This window comes from Somniosus microcephalus, chromosome 7 (genome assembly GCF_052327205.1).
Source record: "Somniosus microcephalus isolate GS21.2 chromosome 7, FLI_Smic_1.0, whole genome shotgun sequence".
Lineage (NCBI taxonomy): Eukaryota > Metazoa > Chordata > Chondrichthyes > Squaliformes > Somniosidae > Somniosus > Somniosus microcephalus.
Genome location: NC_140993.1, coordinates 38,532,468 through 38,552,609, shown reverse-complemented (window position 1 = coordinate 38,552,609; position 20,142 = coordinate 38,532,468). Strand labels below are relative to the sequence as shown.

General features: G+C 45.3%; 1 protein-coding gene across 4 annotated transcripts in view; it reads left to right on the top strand.

The window, feature by feature from the left end:
- The first annotated feature begins 8,441 nt into the window (after positions 1-8,441).
- The window catches only part of ptp4a3a (protein tyrosine phosphatase 4A3a), a 140,661-nt gene continuing 128,960 nt past the window's right edge, over positions 8,442-20,142 (top strand). For 2 of the 4 annotated variants that reach the window (XM_085992436.1, XM_085992439.1), the window contains exon 1: positions 8,446-8,682. Coding sequence is in view for 1 of the 4 variants with exons in the window: in XM_085992446.1 (XP_085848572.1) it covers positions 8,665-8,682 (18 nt within the window). In the remaining 3 variants the exon portion in view is untranslated. Of the gene's footprint in view, positions 8,683-8,709; positions 8,789-20,142 lie in introns of those variants that run through there. The other 2 variants (XM_085992446.1, XM_085992443.1) reach the window with 2 other exon arrangements.

Sequence of the window (20,142 nt, the reverse complement as noted above, 5' to 3'; positions counted from 1 at the left end):
ATCAATAGTGCTAAAAACCTTATACTGAGATACTTTGTTGATAAGCTCATCAATCTTAGGCAAAGGGTACGCATCTAATTGAGTATACCTATTAATAGTTTGGGAATAGTCTATCACCATTCGTTTCTTGTGTCTCTCGTTAGTCGTGACAACTACCTGTGCTCGCCAAGGCGAACAACTAGGTTCAATGATTCCTTCCAATAAGAGACGTTGAACTTCAGAATTAATAAATTCTCTATCCTGACTACTATATCTTCTTGACTTGGTAGCAATTGGCTTACAATCCGACATCAAATTGGAAAAAAGTGATAATGGAGAAATAGATAAAGAGGTTAATCCACAAATAGATAAAGGTGGCTTAGTCCCTCCAAATGAAAGACTAAGAGACTCGTGTAACTGAAGCACATCATGTCCAATCAAAATATCCGCACAGAGATTAGGCAAAACAGATAGGCGTATATCAGTATACGTATTACCTAGAAGAATCATTTTCACAAAGCAACAACCAGCTATTTGTGAAGTAAGGGTCGTCTGAGCCATACACACCTGATACGTAACAGGCGAAATTTTCAAATGCTTCTCCTTCACGAACTGAAGACTTATAAAACTCTCGGTACTGCCCGTATCTATAAGGGCCTTCACTTCCAACCCATTAACTTGAGCCGTAACTATAGCTTTGTTTAGGCCATGAGTAAATGCAGCAGAAATTGATGCAATAAATGCCCTATCTAAAGGCTGAATAGTCACAGAGGAGGTAGTGGAGGAGGGCCCTCCCACACCAGGAGAGGAGGAGATAATTGAACCTGATGATTTGCACACGCGTGCATAATGACCTCTCTTGCCGCATTTACTACACACAGCCTCCCGAGCAGGACACTTCAGACGAGGGTGCCGGATATTCCCACAAAAATAACACTTCTGAATCCTAGAGGCAACAGCCGCCGAAGTAGAAACTGTTTCAGAATCTAGTAAACCACTCCCATTAAGTCCACATAATTCCTTTTCATCCGAAACTGCCGAAACCATAGTCGCAGCCCTTGAATCGTTCTGGTTGAAGATATCACTCCATTCTAACTTAAAGTTAATAAATTGAAATAAAGAATAGATTTGCCTTCCAAAGCTAGGCTTTATTAACTTTAAAATCTGCAGCACATCTCCCCACATCCAGTCCCAACCAAAGCTGGAAAAGAACTGAATTTAAGGTGGCCACAACACATCATGTGATCATCAACTACCAATGAGATTACAACATATATCCCAAGGCAGTTAACAAACAACCAATCACAATACTTTTACTAAACAAGGAATAATCACCACAAGAGGGTGCAGAGGAGATTCACCAGGATGTTACCAGGGCTGGAGCGCTTCAGCTATGAAGAGAGACTGGGCAGATTGGGTTTGTTTTCCTTGGAGCAGAGGAGGCTGAGGGGGGACATGATTGAGGTGTACAAAATTATGAGGGGCATAGATAGGATGGATACTGAGGAGCTTTTTCCCTTAGTAGAAGGGTCAATAACTAGGGGGCATAGATTCAAGGTAAAGGGCGGGAGGTTTAGAGGGGATTTGAGAAAGAACTTTTTCACCCAGAGGGTGGTTGGAGTCTGGAACTCACTGCCTGAAAGGGTTGTGGAGGCAGAAACCCTCACAACATTTAAGAAGCATTTGGATGAGCACTTGAAATGCCATAGCATACAAGGCTACGGACCAAATGCTGGAATATGGGATTAGATTAGACAGGGCTTGATGGCCGGCGCGGACACGATGGGCCGAAGGGCCTCTATCCGTGCTGTATAACTCTATGACTCTATGACACGTCATACATTGACGTGCTCTGTCACTGACTTCCCCCTAATTGGTCTGCTGAGCCCGCCAGGCAGGCTTAACAAGGTCAATCAGGGGAAATTCCCACTGGTTGGCCAGAAGCTGATGGAGACGGGACTGAGACCCGGCAAGCAGCAGTCCCGCCTCTGAAAGCTTCCCATTCAGAAAATCCAGCCCTTAATGTCAAATGTTAAAGTAATGAGAAACTTCGGCTTTCCAGTTTGGAAAAGAAGTGGTGATCTTATAGAGGTATGCAAGATAGTTAAGAGTATGGAAAAAGGTAAGCCCAGAATATTACATTAAATTGTGATAGTAGGACAAGGAGAGATGGGTCAAACTAGTAAAAGGTAAATTTAAGACTGCTATCAGGAAGTTGCTCTTTTGAAGTGCAGTCACCAATTATGTTGACACAGAAGGCAGCCAATTTGCACATAGCAAAGTCCCACAAATAGCAAATGAGAAAATAATCAATGAATTTATTTTGTCCTGTTAGTTGACGGATGATATTTGACAGGACACTTGGAGAGTCACTGTTCCTTCTCCAAATAGTGCCAAGAGGTGTTTTATATCCACGTGAAACAGACGGGGCCTCGATTTAATATCTCATCTGAAAAACAGCCTTCCTCAGTACTGCACTGAAATCTCATCTTAGATTATGTGCTCAAGTTCTGGAAGGGATCTTGGACCGATAACCTTCTGACTCAAACAAAAGAATGTTGTTAACTTAGCTAAACTGACACCTAGACTTCGGCAGGATTAAAATTAATCAAGATTAGCTTCTCCCAAGCCAGTAATCAACAAAACTTGAAACACTTGTGTTGTGTCGGTACCTTTCTACCTAGACACAATTTAGGACTCAGAACTCGGAGATTCAAACATGAAGTGCTTTATTGGAAGGAAAGGAAGTTCTGGAAAGTTCCGAACAAAGAGAGCTAAACTTAACCGAGAACACCCAACCATTTATCTCCTGTGACAGCGCCACCACAGGTGGGAGGAGAACACACAATAGAACACACAATACATAACATTTCCTCCCCTCTCAAATGGAAGGTCCACATTATTCCTCAACAGGTAAGTTACTTTCAATGCACTCAACTAACCTAGGGTAGAGGTAGACTGCCTCAACCCCTGACCTTACCCTGGGGTTTATTCTGCCCCAGTCTTGTGGGTAAGTCGCTAAGCCTACAGGTCCAAGCGTCTTGGAGGCCGCCGCTCTCTGACAGGATACCGGCGGTCATCGCTGGCTTCCACAGCAGTAGGCATTGACACAGGCCTAGATGGAGAAGGTGCTTGTGTCAGTTGAAAGTCAGGAGTTTGCACAGGTGGAACAGTCTCTTTGACTTCCTGTGTTGGAGAAGAGCACTGTGGCAAGGGATGCTGGTTTGCGGTATCATCCGGAAACAGTTCAGGCCAACCAGCTGTTGGAGCCTCTGTGGCTGTCTCTGCTCCTAGCAACAGTTGATCTGTGTGTCTTCTCCAGACGACATCCTCAGCAGTCTCAACCGTGTAAGACACAGGGCCCGTCTGCGCGATTACCGTAGCAGGAACCCATTTCGGTCCAGTGTTGTAGTTTCGAGCTAGGACGTGCTCTCCCGGATGAAACCGTCTCTCCTTGGCTCTTTTCTCTCTCTTTTCAACTTGAGCTTGTTGTTGACGATGGACAACCTGCTCTGCCCTTGGAGGTTTGAGTAAGTAAAAACTTGTCCGCAACTGCCTCTTCATCATGAGCGAAGCGGGGGAAGTTTTGGTTGTGGCATGCGGCTCGTTCCTGTAGGACAACAGGAAGCTGTTCAGACGTTGGTGGATTGAGCCCTGACCTTGCGATGCCTTCAAGGCGTGCTTCAAAGTTTGCACAAACCTTTCTGCCTGGCCATTAGTAGAGGGATGATAGGGCGTAGACCTGATGTGTTGGACACCATTTACATGCAGGAAGGTTGCAAACTCCTGTGATACAAATTGTGGAGCGTTGTCACTTACGAGTTGTTCCGGTGAGGCATAACGGCTGAACATCTCACCAAGTTTCTCAATTGTTTTCTCTGCCGTGGTAGACCTCATCACAGCGACCTCCGGCCACTTACTACGAGCATCTACAACCACCATAAACATCTTCTCTTCGAAAGGACCGGCGAAGTCCACATGTACTCGCTGCCACACTTCTGCAGGCCAATCCCAGGGGTGTAGGGTTGCCAGCTGTGGAACATTCCGGACCCTTTGACATGGGGAACATGTTTTGGCTTTCTCCTCAATATTCCCATCGAGACCTGGCCACCAGAAGTAGCTTCTTGCCATTTCCTTCATCCGAACCATCCCACTGTGGCCTGTATGAAGTTGTTGCAGTATAGGTTCCCTCAGAGGTGGCGGAATGATGACACGGCATCCCCAAAGAAGACAACCTGCCTGGACGGAGAGCTCATTTCTTTTTGAAACGTAAGGTTTCAAACTAGGAGAATCTCCTGTAGCTCTCCCTCAAATGACATCGTCCATTACCTCAGACAGGACTGGATCGTTGCGGGTGTACCTTCGCACCTGAACTGCAGTGACAGGTGCTCCCTCCACTTGTCTAAAGTAGAAGATGTCTATCTGACGAGGCTCTGGGGGAGTAACAGGCAAGGGTAGCCTCGAGAGACCGTCTGCGTTGCCGTGCAAGTCTGATTTGCGATATTTGATGTCGTATGTGTGTCCTGACAACAGTGAAGCCCACCTTTGCATCCTGCTTGCAGCGAGAGACGGAATTCCGGTGTGGGGCCCGAAGATTGAAGTCAATGGACGGTGGTCCGTCAGGAGTGTGAACCTTCTCCCAAACAGGTACTGATGAAATTTTCAATTTCCAAAAACGATTCCCAAGGCCTCGCTCTCGATCTGCACATAGTTACTCTCGGCCTTGTTCAAGGTGCGTGATGCGAAGGCGATAGGTTTCTTTTCACCCGAAGGCATGATGTGGGATATGACTGCTCCCACACCATATGGTGATGCATCACATGCTAGCTGCACGGGTAGCTTTGGGTCGAAGTGTGTCAGGACCTCCGATTTCAGCAATGCTTTCTTTGCTTGGGCGAAAGCTTCGTTGCACAGTTCAGTCCATTTCCATGTTTTGCCTTGACATAGCAACTGATGTAACGGCTTCAGCAATGTTGCTAAGTCTGGAATAAACTTCCCATAGTAGTTAAGTAGCCCCAGAAATGAACGTAACTGGCTCACATTCTGGGGTGCTGGGGCCTCCACGATCGCCTTGACCTTTGACGGCACCTTATGCAGGCCAGTAGCGTCAATCACGTGCCCCAGGTACTCAACTGAAGACTGAAAGAATTCACATTTGTCTTTACGAACTCTGAGTCCGTACTCTTTCAGTCGTTGTAGTGTCACATCCAAGTTCAGAAGATGATCCTCCTCATTTGTCCCAGTGACAAGGATGCCGTCCAGGTAGCACTGGACTCCTGGCAGTCCACTCAAAATCTGATCCATTGCCCTTTGGAATAGAGCAGGGGCCGACGTAATTCCAAACGGAAGGCGGCAGTACCTGTATAGCCCCTTGTGTGTCACAATTGTCAGCAACTCCTTTGATTTGTCATCGACAGGCATTTGTAGATAAGCCTGGCATAAGTCTATTTTGATGAACTTTTGCCCTCCGGCCAGGCCCATAAAAAGATCCTCAATGAGGGGAAGAGGGTACTGTTCCGCAGACAGCACCGGGTTAATAGTCACTTTAAAATCCCCGCAGATTCAAACAGATCCATCCTTTTTCAGGACAGGAACAATGGGTGTGGCCCATTTGCTCATACTCACAGGCTCCAGGACTCCATTCTCGACTAAGGCCTCCAAGTTAGCCTCAACTTTTGGCCTAATTGCATAGGGTACAGGTCGAGCTTTGTGAAACTTCGGCTTGCTGTCAGGTTTAATGTCCAGCCTCACGCTGATCTTTTTCATGCTCCCAAGTTCCCCATTGAAGAGTTCTGCATGTTTGTTTAACACTGCAGTCAGACCTGACTCCCCTTTTGACATCATGCGGACTGCAGGCCAGTCCAGCATGATTTTCTCTAGCCACGCACGCCCCAGTAGCGATGGGTAATTTCCCTTTACCACATATAGTGGCAGTTTTGCAGTCTGTCCGTTCAATTTAGCTGTCACCTCAATGACGCCTCTCATAGGTTTCCTCCGGGTGCTCCGGTTTCCTCCCACAGTCCAAAGATGTGCGGGTTAGGTTGATTGGCCATGATAAAAATTGGCCCTTAGTGTTAGGGGGGATTAAATACGTGGGGTTACGGGGTTACGGGGATAGGGCTTGGGTGGGATGGCTGTCGGTATAGGGACCGGGTGCTAGGGTTTGGATGATCAGCCATGATCTCGTTGAATGGCGGAGCAGGCTCGAAGGGCCGAATGGCCTACTCCTGCTTCTATCTTCTATGTTTCTATGTTTCTATGGCCACAGGTTCACCGGTATACATCTTTAGCACAATGTTTGTTGGCTGAAGGGTAAGATGCTTTAGCATTTTGTTGTAGACAGTGTCTGAAACAAGGGACACAGCCGCGCCTGTGTCCACCTCCATCCGCACTGATTGTCCCTCCACCAGTGGTGACACCCAGTAGCCATTTGAATCACCTGCAACCATCAGTATGTGCACCTCTTCCTCCTCAGAGGTGTCGCTCCCCTCTGTTTTGCTTGTTCCATCATACGGCACTGAATGAACACTCTTTTTCCTCCCTGGTCCAAATACAGACATTTTGCTTCCATGCTTCCCAGCTCTGTCTGTTCTTTTTTTACCTCTACAGGTGCATTCAATGTGACCCTTTTTGCCACAATTTCGGCATTCCAGCTCGTACACCAGCAGTCATTAGTGTGATGGCCCGTTTTCCCACAACGGTAACATGTGCCGTTCCGCGCACCTTTAGGCTCAGACGACACCTTGTGAACTCTCCCTGTTGAACTCAACTGGTGAGCCTCCTTTTCCGCCATCTCCATGGAGACACTAACTTCAATGGCCTTTTCAAGAGTAAGGTTGTCCTCAGTAAGAAGGCGCTTCTGTGTGGCTGCATTTTGCAGACCACACACAAGTCTGTCTCTAATGGTGTCCTTCAGCACCTCCTTGAACTCGCAGTGTTCTGATAACCTTTTTAAAGCAGCAATAAACATCGTCACTTATTCCTCCTCCTCTTGATTCCGCTTGTGAAATCTAAATCTCTCAGCAATAACCAGAGGTTTTGGTGAAAAATGTGCTCCAAGAATTTCCACTAGTTGCTTATATGTTTTAGTTCCTGGCTTATCTGGCTGCACGAGGCTGCGAAGTAAATTGAATGTCTTCAGCCCGATTACACTCAAAAAGGTAGGCACGACCTTTTCATTTGCCACCGCATTCGCCAATACAAAATAGTCAAAACGTTCCGTATATGCGCTCCATTGCTCCACATTTTCATCAAAATCACCGATGTTTCCTAATATAGTAGCCATTTCAAGTCTCAAATTAAAATTTCTGTTTACTCACTGCACCCGTAACGTACGCAGATTCATCCGCTCCTCGTCGCCACTTGTTGTGTCGGTACCTTTCTACCTAGACACCATTTAGGACTCAGAACTCAGAGATTCAAACATGAAGTGCTTTATTGGAAGGAAAGGAAGTTCGGGAAAGTTCCGAACAAAGAGAGCTAAACTTAACCGAGAACACCCAACCATTTATCTCCCAGGTGGGAGGAGAACACACAATAGAACACACAATACATAACAACTTGAAATAAGCTTGGTACCAGATTTGAACTGAAGTTTTTTTTAAAACACGGCTTATGATCGCTGTCTGGATTTTAAAACAAGTTACCAAATCAAGACAAAAATACCTCCTTTACGGTTGTGAAGCGCGTTGGGATATCCTAAGGGTGTAAAAGGCACTACATAAATACAAGTTGTTTATCAAACCACAGCTCCTCCAACAGATCGATTAACTCAGCAAGGATTGGGCGATAGGGAAGTGTGAAACTGGAATTTACCTGGTCTGTGTGACTCAGTGCTACACTACAAAGTGAGCACAGTGACCCACTGAGCTATGCACATTTTCCCATGTTATACTGTATTTTTAATGTTGGGCACAAACATGTTTAATTAAGACTCAAGATGGGTTTGAGATGGTACAAGGCAATCAAAGAATAAATTTAGCATTCTATTTCCCTGACTGGCTGGTTCCAGCTTGTTTGTGTTGGGTAAAAAAGCAAAGCAATCTAACATTCATCAGCTCATAACCTGAGGCCATGTGTCAAAGCAAAAGGTGATGAATGTGCGATTTTAACAAACAAAATTTGCACTTGTTGGGCAGACCAATAATGACCAAAACTTGCTAAATATTTTTTTTAAAATCCATTTTAACCACAGTTTCCAGTATTAATGGAAATACAACTTGCACTGATTTTGAGATAGTAAGAAGGCTCAAACCCTTCATTTAAACATAAAAATTAGGTGGGGGGAAGAGACTCAAAATATAGAGGACGGAAATGACGTGGTCATTGCAATAAAGACCTAATTTCTCAATGCAAATAAAAAGAAGGAATGGGGGGAAAAAGAAGGTAGTCAAAAAAGTTGCTGCACTCTTTTTTTTTTAATTCAAAGAGCCTAAACAGAGGCGGGATGGGACGGGACGGGACGGCCTTTTGCGGTTTGGAGGGGCAAAGCTGGTTATTGTGCTTGACCTATGACCCGACGCTGACGTCCCTTAGCGACGGCTGCTGGAACACATGGTGACTGCGGCCGGGGCTGTGAGAGGAGCCAGAGACTGAGTGCCAGCAACTACCCCCCACCCACCCCAGCTTCTCAGCAGCAATAGCATTTACTAAATAATAATAATACTACTACTGCTCGGGTTTTAAATGAACAGGCGTCGCGCAGTGAGTAATAAAACCTCCATTCTATTGCTCTGCTGGGGGAAGTTATAGCATTCACTGCAAAAAAAAAACAGAGCCCAGCCTATCTCTAGGTTACTGGAGCGCCTTGGTTTGTTGCAATTTATTTCAAATTTACCCTTCTCTGGTTATTTTTTTAAAGTAAGACATTATTTTTGTGGATAACGAGAGTCAAGGAGGCTAGTGCGTCACTTCTCGACCCCCCCTTTGAGTCTGGGGCTGCTCCATTCCTTTGTCTCTCTTTAAACCCTTGGAAGTAATGGGAGGAGACTTTAAAAAAAAACTGCAAAATATGCCCCGCACACTGCGGAAGTGTGCTGGTTATAACCCCTGTTTTTATTTTTATTGTATGTAACTTTTTTTGAATCTCTATCTTTTCCCCTCTTCTAATTGTTGCAGTTGGTGTCTGAAGGAAAACGAGAACCTTGTGCAAAGCTCTGCTCTCGCAAGGTTACTCTGTAGCTGGATGGCTGCATCTTTTCGAATAATTAATTTGGATCAGAAGATTTATTGCAATGCAGGTTTTCCAACTCTTCCCTCGTCCGTGCACTGCACGCTTGCTTGTGAACGATCCCCTGCATTTATTAGAATATTTTGTTACCACATTTAAATTTTGTAACAGTCTATTCGAAGGGTTTGTTTGACCACTCAAAGCTTTTGAGGGCCTGAAACATCCCCGAGTCCTCAGAAATTTGGCTGCCCCTCCTGTGTTCAGCAAAGTCTTCACTTTCATAAAGATTGGGAAGTCTGTCAATGCCTTTTGTGATATATTACTTTTATAATATGTAATATAAATGTGTCTTTGAGCTTTGTGTGGAGGAAATATTTACATTTTGAATTCATGTATCATTCTGGCTTTCTTTTCCCTCTTATCTTCATATACATTTTTAGAGCTGGGGGGGGGGGAAGAGTTATACTCACCTGCAATAAGCTGGTTTTCTACCTTATTGTTTTGTGCTTCATTTGCCTTGCTGATGTGATGTGAATGAGTTGTAGGTCACAGATGAGTGAGAGTCAGATGTTCTGACCTATCTATTTAGAGATTTGAATTCTAGTTCAGTTGCTTGGATTCAGCAACAAAGGCTTTTATACATACAGTAAAAGAAACATGCTGAAGTTTTATTTGCGGAACTCACTCAAGCCAGTTCCTTTTAAATGTTCAAAATGTTAAAAAGGAAATGTGTAGATTTCATATTTTGTTTTTAAGGAGAAACGTTGTGTCTCATGATGTTTAAAAATTGTCGATTATGGCAGAATTGTGGAAGTGACTGATTTGAAGATCTGTTGAATAGAGAAAAATGGGTTTGATCTAATAGCCATTACAGAGACACGGTTGCAAGATGGCCAAGGTTGGGAACTAAATGTTCCAGGGTACTTGACGTGTGGAAAAGGAGGGGAGTAGCCCTGATAATAAAGGATGACATAAGGACAGTAGCGAGAAAGGATCTTTGCTCAGAAGACCAGGAAGTAGAATCAGTATGGGTGGAGATAAGGAATAACAAGGGGCAGAAAACACTGGTAGGAGTAGTGTATATAGGCCCCCCTAATAGTAGCTGTACCATTGGACAGAATATTCATCAAGAAATAGTAGCATGCAACAAAGGTAATGCAATAATCTTGGAGGACTTTAATCTTCATATAGACTGGACAAATCAAATTGGCAAAGGTAGTCTGGAGGACGAGTTCATGGAATGCATTCAGGACAGTTTCCTAGAACAATGTCATGGAACCAACCAGGGAACAGGCTATTTTAGATCTTGTACTGTATAATGAGACAGGGTTAATTAGCAATCTCATAGTAAAGGAAGTGGTAGAAAATCATAACATAATTAGGCAGAGTCAACATGGTTTTATGAAAGGGAAATCGTGTTTGACAAATTTATTAGTTTTTTGAGGATGTAACTAGCAGGGTAGATAAAGGGGAACCAGTGGATGTAGTACATTTGGATTTCCAAAAGGAATTTGATAAGGTGCCACATAAAAGATTATTATTAAAAGGTACACAAGATTAAGGCTCAAGGGGTTGGGGGTAACCTAGTAGCATGGATAGAGGATTGGTTAACGGACAGAAAACAGAGAGTAGGGATAAACGGATCTTTTTCAGGTTGGCAGGCTGTAATTAGTGAGGAGCTGCAAGGATCAGTGTTGGGGCCTCAACTATTTACAATCTATATTAATGACCTAGATGAAGGGAGCGAGTGTAATGTATCCAAGTTTGCTGATGATACAAAGCTAGGTGGGACAGTAAGCTGTAAGAACACACAGGGCTGGATTTTCTCAATGGGAAGCTTTTGGAGGCGGGACTGCTGCGGGACTGCTTTCAACCCTGTCTCCATCAGCTTCTGGCCAGCCAGTGGGATTTTCCCCTGATTGACCTTGTTAAGCCCGCCCAGCGGGCTCAGCAGGCCAATTAGGGGGAAGTCACTGACAGATGACGCGTCATACATTGACACGCGCTGTCAAGAACTTTTGAAAGAAGAAATGTCATCGTTTGACAGCTCTGAAGCTATCAAACACTGACATTCTGTGTAGTTTGATGAGTCCTTGTGTTCAGGAGTCATCAAACCTTTCAACTTTGCAGAAATCAGCTGGCTGTTGGGTCGGAGGATCCAGCAGCCAGCCTGTGATCTCTACAATGGCGATGTCGGGGACTACGGCTCCACAGCGGCTGATGGCTGCAGGTAGAAACAAAGGTAAGTTAACATTTTCTAACACTTTACACTCACCTCAGATACTTACCACTCCACACTTGCACCCATCACTCACCTCTACATCGCACTTACAGACCCCTCCGACCCTCGCAGATGACCTCCTTCGCCTCCTACACCCTGGCGGGGTTCCCCCAGGTCGGGAAGCCCACATTTCAGCTCCAAAAATGGGGATAATCCTATTTTCTACCTGTTAAATAGGCTTCAATCCCTTCCCGCCTCCAAGGAGATGGGACCTGGGGCCGGGTGACTTCCCACCTCCTGGCACGAGGGCACTGAGGCTGGTTGGGGGCGGGTTTGCCATTTGCCCCCAAATCCTGCAACTTTCCCGGCAGTCCGGCCTCCTCGGCTGAGAAAATCCAGCCCAAAGAGTCTGCAAAGGGATATAGATAGACTAAGTGAGTGGGCAGTAAGGTGGCAGATGGAGCATAATGTAGGGAAATATGAGGTTTTTCACTTTGGTAGGAAGAATAGAAAAACAGAATATTTTTAAAAATAACAACAGATTTTATTTTCTTTCCAGTTTTGAAGAAGGGCTTCGACCCGAAACGTCAACTCAAATTTCTCTCCACAGATGTTGCCTGACCTGCTGAGTTTTTCCAGCATTTTCTGTTGTTATTTCGGATTTCCAGCATCTGCACTATTTTGCTATCAGAATATTTTTTAAATTGTGAGAAACTTTCAAATGTTGGTGTTCAGAGAGATTTGGGTGTCCTCGTGCAAGCAACACAGAAAGCTAGCATGCAGGTACAGCAAGCAATAAGGCATGTTGGCCTTTATTGCAAGGGGGTTGCAGTGTAAGAGTAAGGAAGTCTTGCTACAATTGTACAGGGCCTTGGTGAGACCACTTGGAGAACTATGCACAGTTTTGGTCTCCTTATCTAAGGAATGGTATACTTGCCTTGGAGGCAGTGCAACAAAGGTTAACTAGATTGATTCCTGGGATGAGCGGGCTGTCCTACGATGAGAGATTGTGTAGAATGGGCCTATACTCCTGTTTAGAAGAACGAGAGGTGATTTAATTGAAACATACAAGATTCTGAGGGAGATTGACAGGGTAGATGCTGAGAGGTTGTTTCCCCTGGCTGGAGTGTCTAGAACTAGGAGGCATAATCTCAGGATAAGGGGTCGGCCATTTAAGACTGATGAGGAATTTCTTTACACACAGGGTTGTGAATCTTTGGAATTCTCTGCCCCAGAGAGCTGTGAATGCTGAGTCTTTGAGTATATTCAAGGCTGAGAGAGATAGATTTTTGGACTCTAGGGGAATCAAGGGATATGGCGATCGGGTGGGAAAGTTGAGTTGAAGTCAATGATCAGCCATGATCTCATTGAATGGCGGAGCAGGCTCGAGGGGCCGTTTGGCCCACTCCTGCTCTTATTTCTTATGTTCTTATGAATGTCTCCAAAACTTTTCTTTTTACTGCTATTGTGAAAGAGCCTTTTTAAATTTTAAAATATATTCTCTCAGATTTTTAGATGGGTCAGTAGATCATTGTACTGACTTGTTAGTGAGCGGAACAGTGACTTGTTAGAGTGGAATTGGCAGGAGCTCTGGGAGAAGGTCGCTTGTTCACCCTCTAAGCTGGAGAAGTATGTGCCAGTTTTTGTTTTTTTTGGGAGGGGAGGAGTATTTATAGTTGAGTGCAGTATTAAAGCTGAGTTTGCTTCATTTACTGTAACTAGTGATATTCTGACCTTCCAACGATGGTGTACAGTTGTAGCTATTGCATTTGGTGAACGGGTTGGAGGTGTGTTGCAAACATGAGGTGGTCCACTTAACCGATCTTTAACAATGGACGGGCGGGTTTGGATGAATTATTCTGCACACTTGGTTTGTCACAAAATTCTTTTGATTGTTGTTAGCTAGGCATTGTGGATAAGTGTTATAAAAACATAAGTGTTACTGCATTTCTCCCAAATTTCAACGATACGGAGAGTCACATGATCCTGCTATTGGGTTATTTTTAAGGTGTGATTTTAAACTGGCAGTAATTTTGTATTGCAAATAAAAATACAGTGAGATGCTCAATCACGCTCTCGCGTCAACCTTTGATGCCTTTGTCCTTCGTAAAACGCTTATTCTCTCCCACCCTGGTTGTTCCCCTTGGTACGGTTCCCAGCTTCGCTCTAAGTCCAAGGGATGCAGATTTGAACGTATTTGGCACACAACTGTTTACACTTCTTGGCTGGGCCAGGTCTGCTAATCAGACAAAAATGGATGCTGAGCCAAAGATGATATTAGGAGGAGTGACCAAAAATTTGGTCAGAGATGGGTTTTACGGAGGTTCTTAAAAGAACGAGAGGGTGGTTGAGCCTTGCAGAGATATAGGGCGGGGAATTCCAGAGTGTATTGCCTAGACATTTAAAGACATGGCTGCCAATAGTGAGGCAAAGGGAAGCGCTCCAAAGGTAACTTTGTGGGGATTGGAAGAGAAGACATTGCTGGAGATGCTGTAGCTACGATTCAATGGCCCAGAAATTCGGGTCGGGGGCTTCCCGCGGGTACAAGCCTCCGACCTGCACTTACCTAGCGTGCCGGCCGTTGTGCTGTGGGCCCATGTGGGATTCCGATCCTGGGCCTGCTCCAACTGCCGGCGCGCAGTGCTTGCGTATCCCAGGGGCGCAGTTAGTTCGATGCGTCACCTGGGATCATGTGGGCCATGGAGAGCCAATGGCAGCAGGGAATGCTTCATTCATAAAATTGACAGGAAGAGCTGTCAAAACTATAAATACTGTAAGCCCCAAAACATCACCAAAACTTCAAATACATTTTTTTTTTAAATCACATTTTTAAAGTAACTATAAATTACACAAAATAACTATTTTAAACAATTTAAATTTTTGAAAAAATTACTTTTTCTAACGGGGCTAAAAATAAACTTACCTTTCTTTAAAGTATTTAAAAATAATAAACCTGTGGAAAAAATGTTTTAATTTTAATTAATTCACTACTTAACTTGTTAAAAGTAGGCCTTGTGCCTACTTTTTACATGTGTAACTCCTGGAGACTTATCCTCCCGGATAAACCTGGAAAAACAACGTAAGTTCCATGCGCCTGCGTCCGACCTCCTTTAATGGAATGGAAACATAGAAGATAGGAGCAGGAGTAGGCCATTCGGCCCTTCGAGCCTGCTCCGCCATTCAATGTGATCATGGCTGATCATCCAAATTCAGTACCCTGTCCCTCCCTTTTCCCCATATCCCTTGATCCCTTTAGCCTCAAGGAATATATCCAACTCTTTCTTGAATATATTTAATGAACTAGCCTCCACTGCCCTCTGTGGCAGAGAATTCCACAGGTTCACCACTCTCTGGGTGAAGAAATTCCTCCTCATTTCAGTCCTAAATGGCTTACCCCTTATCCTTAGACTATGACCCCTGGTTCTGGACTCCCCGGCCATCAGAAACATCCTTCTTGCATCTAGTCTGTCCAGACCTGACAGAATTTTATAGGTTTCGATGAGATCCCCTCTCAATCTTCTAAACTCCAGTGAGTACAAGCCCAATCGACACAATCTCTCCTCATATGTCATTCCTGCCATCCCAGGTATCAGCCTGGTGAATCTTCGCTGCACTCCCTCCATGGCAAGAACGTCCTTCCTCAGGTAAGGTGACCAAAACTGCACACAATACTCAAGGTGCGGTCTCACCAAGGCCCTGTACAACTGTAGCAAGACATCCTTGTTCCTGTACTCGAACCCTCTTGCTACGAAGGCCAACATACCATTTGCCGCCTTAACCGCCTGCTGCACCTGCATGCTTACCTTCAGCGACTGGTGCACAAGGACACCCAGGTCTCTTTGCACGTCCCCTTCTCCCAATCTATTGCCATTCAAATAATCTGCCTTCCTGTTTTTGCCACCAAAGTGGATAACCTCACATTTATCCACATTATAGTGCATTTGCCATGTTTCTGCCCAATCACCCAACCTGTCCAAATTGTACTGGAGTTTCCCGACATCCTCCTCGCATCTTACCCTCCCGCCCAGCTTTGTGTCGTCTGCAAATTTGGAGATATTAAATCCAATTCCCTCGTCCAGATCATTAATATATATTGTGAACAGCTGGGGTCCTAGGACCGATCCTTGCGGTACCCCACTAGTCACTGCCTGCCACTCGGAAAACGACCCGTTTATTCCAACTCTTTGCTTTCTGTCCGCCAACCATTTCTCTATCCAAGTCAATACCTTGCCCCCAATCCCATGTGCCTTAATTTTGCACGCTAATCTCTTATGCCGGACCTTATCGAAAGCCTTCTGAAAGTCCAAATACACCACATCCACTGGTTCTCCCTTATCTATTTTACCAGTTACATCCTCAAAAAATTCCAGTAGATTAGTCAAGCATGATTTACCTTTTGTAAATCCATGTTGACTTTGTCCGATTCTGTCACTGCTTTCCAAGTGCTCTGATATTACATCTTTTATAATAGATTCTAGCATTTTCCCCACTACCGATGTCCGGCTTACCGGTCTATTATTCCCCGCTTTTTCTCTACCACCTTTTTTGAATAGTGGGGTAACATTAGCTACCCTCCAATCCATGGGTACCGTTCCAGAGTCTATCGAGTTCTGGAAGATGACCAGTAATGCATCTACTATCTCTAGGGCCACTTCCTTAAGTACCCTGGGATGTAGACCATCAGGCCCTGGGGATTTATCGGCCTTCAGTCCCATCAATTTTCCTAACACCATTTTCCTACAAATACTGATTTCTTTCAGTTCCTCTCTTTCATCAGACCCTATGTTCCCTGGCATCTCTGGGAGGTTATTTGTGTCCTCCTTTGTGAAGACAGAACCAAAGTATGTATTTAGTTGGTCTGCTATTTCCTTGTTTCCCATTATAAATTCCCCTGATTCTGACTGTAAGGGACCTACGTTTGACTTCACTAATCTTTTTCTCTTCACATATCTATAAAAGCTTTTACAGTCAGTTTTTATGTTCCTCGCTAGCTTACTCTCATATTCTATTTTCCCTTTCTTAATTAATCCCTTTGTCCTCCTTTGTTGACTCCTAAACTGCTCCCAATCCTCAGGATTATTGCTTTTCCTAGCCAATTTATATGTCCTCTCCTTGGATCTTATGCTATCCCTAATTTCCCTTGTTAGCCACGGTTGAGTCACCTTTTTTTTGTTTTATTTTTATGCCAAACTGGGATGAACAAATTCTGTAGTTCATCCATTCGGTCTTTGAATGTTTGTCATTGCCTATCCACCGTCAACCCTTTGAGCGCCATTCCCCACTCAATCCTACCCAACTCGCTCCTCAGACCATCGTAGTTTCCTTTATTTAAATTGAGGACCCTTGTCTCTGAGTCAACTACTTCATTCTCCATCTTAATGAAGAATTCGATCATATTATGATCACTCCGACCCAAGGGGCCTCGTACAACAAGATTGCTGATTAATCCTTTCTCGTTACATAATACCCAGTCTAAGATGGCCTGATCTCTGGTTGGTTCCTCGACATATTGGTCCAGGAAACCATCCCGTAAACACTCCAGGAATTCCTCCTCCACCGTATTGTTACTAATTTGGTTGGCCCAATCTATATGTAGATTAAAGTCACCCATGATGACTGCTGTGCCCTTATTGCACGCTTCTTTAATTTCCCTTTTAATGCCATCCCCAACCTCCGCCTTACTGTTGGGAGGTCTATGTACCACTCCCACTAATGTTTTTTTTCCCCTTAGTATTTCTCAATTCTACCCATACAGATTCCACATCATCAGAGCTAATATCCTTCATTACAATTGTATTAATCCCTTCTTTAACCAGTAATGCTACCCCACCTCCCTTCCCTTTTTGCCTATCTTTCCTGAATATTGAATACCCCTGGATGTTGAGTTCCCAGTCTTGGCCATCCTTGAGCCACGTTTCCGTAATCCCAACCAAATCGTATTCGTTTACCTCTATTTGCGCAGCCAATTCATCCACCTTATTACAAATGCTCCTCTCATTAAGACACAAAGCCTTCAGGCTTGTTTTTTTAACGCTCTTAAACCTATTAGAATTATTATTTACTGTGGCCACGTTCGATTTAAACCGTTGATTTCTCTGACTGCCACTTTTGTTTTTCTCCTTCCTATCTTTTGCTTTTATCCCTGTTTTCCTTTCCTCTGTCTCCCTGCTCAGGTTCCCAACCCCCTACCATTTTAGTTTAAACCCCCCCCCCCCCCCCCCCCCGAACAGTGCTAGCAAACCTCCCCGCAAGGATATTTGTCCCGCTCTGGTTCAGGTGCAACCCGTCCGACTTGTACAAGTCCCACCTTTCCCAGAAGCAGGCCCAGTGATCCAGGAAACTAAAGCCCTCCCTCCTGCACCAACTCTTTAGCCACGCATTCATCTGCTCTATCCTCCTATTCCTATTCTCACTAGCACGTGGCACTGGGAGTAATCCAGAGATTACAACCTTTTGAGGTCCTGCTCTTTAATCTGCTACCTAGCTCCCTAAATTCTTGTTGCAGGACCTCATCCCTCTTCCTACCTATGTCGTTGGTCCCAATGTGAACCACGACCTCTGCCTGTTCACCCTCCCCCTTCAGAATGCCCTGCAGCCGTTCAGTGACATCCTTGACCCTGGCACCAGGGAGGCAACAAACCATCCTGGAGTCATGTCTACGGCCACAGAACCGTCTATCTGTTCCCCTTACGATAGAATCCCCTACCACTATTGCTCTCCCACTCTTTTTCCTCCCTTCCTGAGCAGCAGCAATACCCCCGGTGCCAGGAAGTTGGCTGCTGCTGCCTTCCTCTGGTGAGTCATCCCCCTCAACAGTATCCAAATTGGTATACCTGTTTGAAAGGGGGATGGCCACAGGGGTCTCCTGCACTACCTGCCTGCTTCTACTGCTCTGCCTGGTGGTCACCCATTTCCCTTCTGCCTGTGCAGCCCTACCCTGTGGCGTGACCAACTCATCATACGTGTAATCCACGACCCTATCAGCACCGTGAATGCCAAACAAATTTGGCCATGTGTAGGCTAGGTGGTAGGTGGTACGCGGGTTGCTGGCGAAAGCGCGGCGTTGCTGGTCAGCCGACCAGGGGGTCGTGGCGGTGGGCAGGAACTCTCCGGGTGTGATAATATGATTTTGAAAGGGAGCGGAACAGTACCTGAAGACAGGGAACCATTTACTATGTCAGCCAACATGGGAATCCGGAATGGAAGTTGGATCGTTAGCAGTTCAGTGAGAATAAGGTCAAGGGAACAGGAGGTGGGTCTCATGGTCAAGCTGAACTCGGAGGGCATGGGGGAGATAGGAGAGAAAATATAGAAGTCAACTTTTATTGTCATTGTTAGTGCACAAGTGCAGTACAACGAAATGTAGGCTTGCGGCTCCCGAGAGTGTACATTTAGATTAAGACATTTAAACATTCAACATACATTTGGCTTGTAATACATTAACATAAACATAACCATAATAAAGTGCATTGGCAGATGTGCAGGCTTTAGAGTTTATTTGTGGAGTTCAGTAGGATGACAGCCCTGGGAAAGAAGCTGTTCCTAAATCTGGTCGTACGGGTGCGAATGCATCTGTAGTGTCTCCCAGATGGCAGGAGGGCGAACAGACTGTGGCTGGGGTGGGTAGGGTCTTTGATGATGGACCGTGACCTCCGTAAACAGCGTTTCTGGTATATGTGCTCTATGGTCGGGTGCCGGTAATGCGTTGGGCAGTTTTGATTACCCGCTGCAGGGCTTTCCGGTCATAGTAGCTACAGCTGCCATACCATACTGTGATAGTTTGTCAGGATGCTCTCTATTTTGCAGCGGTAAAAGTTAGAGAGGATCAGGGGTGACAGGTTACATCCCTTCAGCCTCCTTAGGAAATATAGGCGCTGCTGGGCCTTCTTCACCAGAGAGGAGGTATTGAGGGACCAGGAGAGGTCTTCCGTGATGTGGACTCCGAGGAACTTAAAGCTGTCCACCCTTTCCACCACAGCCCCATTGATGTGGATGGGGGTGTGACTTCCGCCTTTAGACTTCCTGAAGTCCACAATGATTTCTTTGGTTTTCTTGATGTTAAGGGCCAGGTTGTTATCGGCGCACCACTTCACGAGATGCTGGACCTCCTCCCTGTAGGCTGACTCATCGTTGTTGGTGATCTGGCCTACTACCGTGGTATCATCCGCAAACTTGGTGATGGTGTTGGAACCATGAACAGCCACACAGTCGTGGGTGAAGAGGGAGTAGAGGAGGGGGCTCAGCACACATCCTTGTGGGGCCCCCGTGTTCAGGGTCAGGGTGGTTACCTAATTTGACAGACTGGGGTTTGTTTGTTAGGAAGTCCAGGGTCCAGTTGCAGAGGGAAGTGTTCAGGCCAAGAGTTTGGAGTTTGGTGGCCAGCTTGTTGGGGACGATAGTGTTGAATGCTGAGCTGTAGTCTATGAACAGCATTCTGATGTAGGTCTCCTTACCATCTAAGTGATTCAGTGCCGAGTGTAGAGCAGTTGTGATTGCATCCTCCGTTGATCTGTTTGCACGATAGGCAAACTGGTATTGGTTAAGAGAGGCGGGAACACTGGCTTTGTGAGCCAGGACCAGTCTCTCGCAACACTTCATTATGATGGGTGTGAGTGCGACAGGTCGATAGTCGTTCAGGCACGTCACAGCCGTTTGTTTTGACACAGGAATAATGGTAGCGGTCTTGAAGCAAGTAGGGACTACTGCCTGGGCCAATGACAGATTGAAGATGGCGGTGAAGACATCGGCCAGCTGATCAGCACATTCCTTGAGT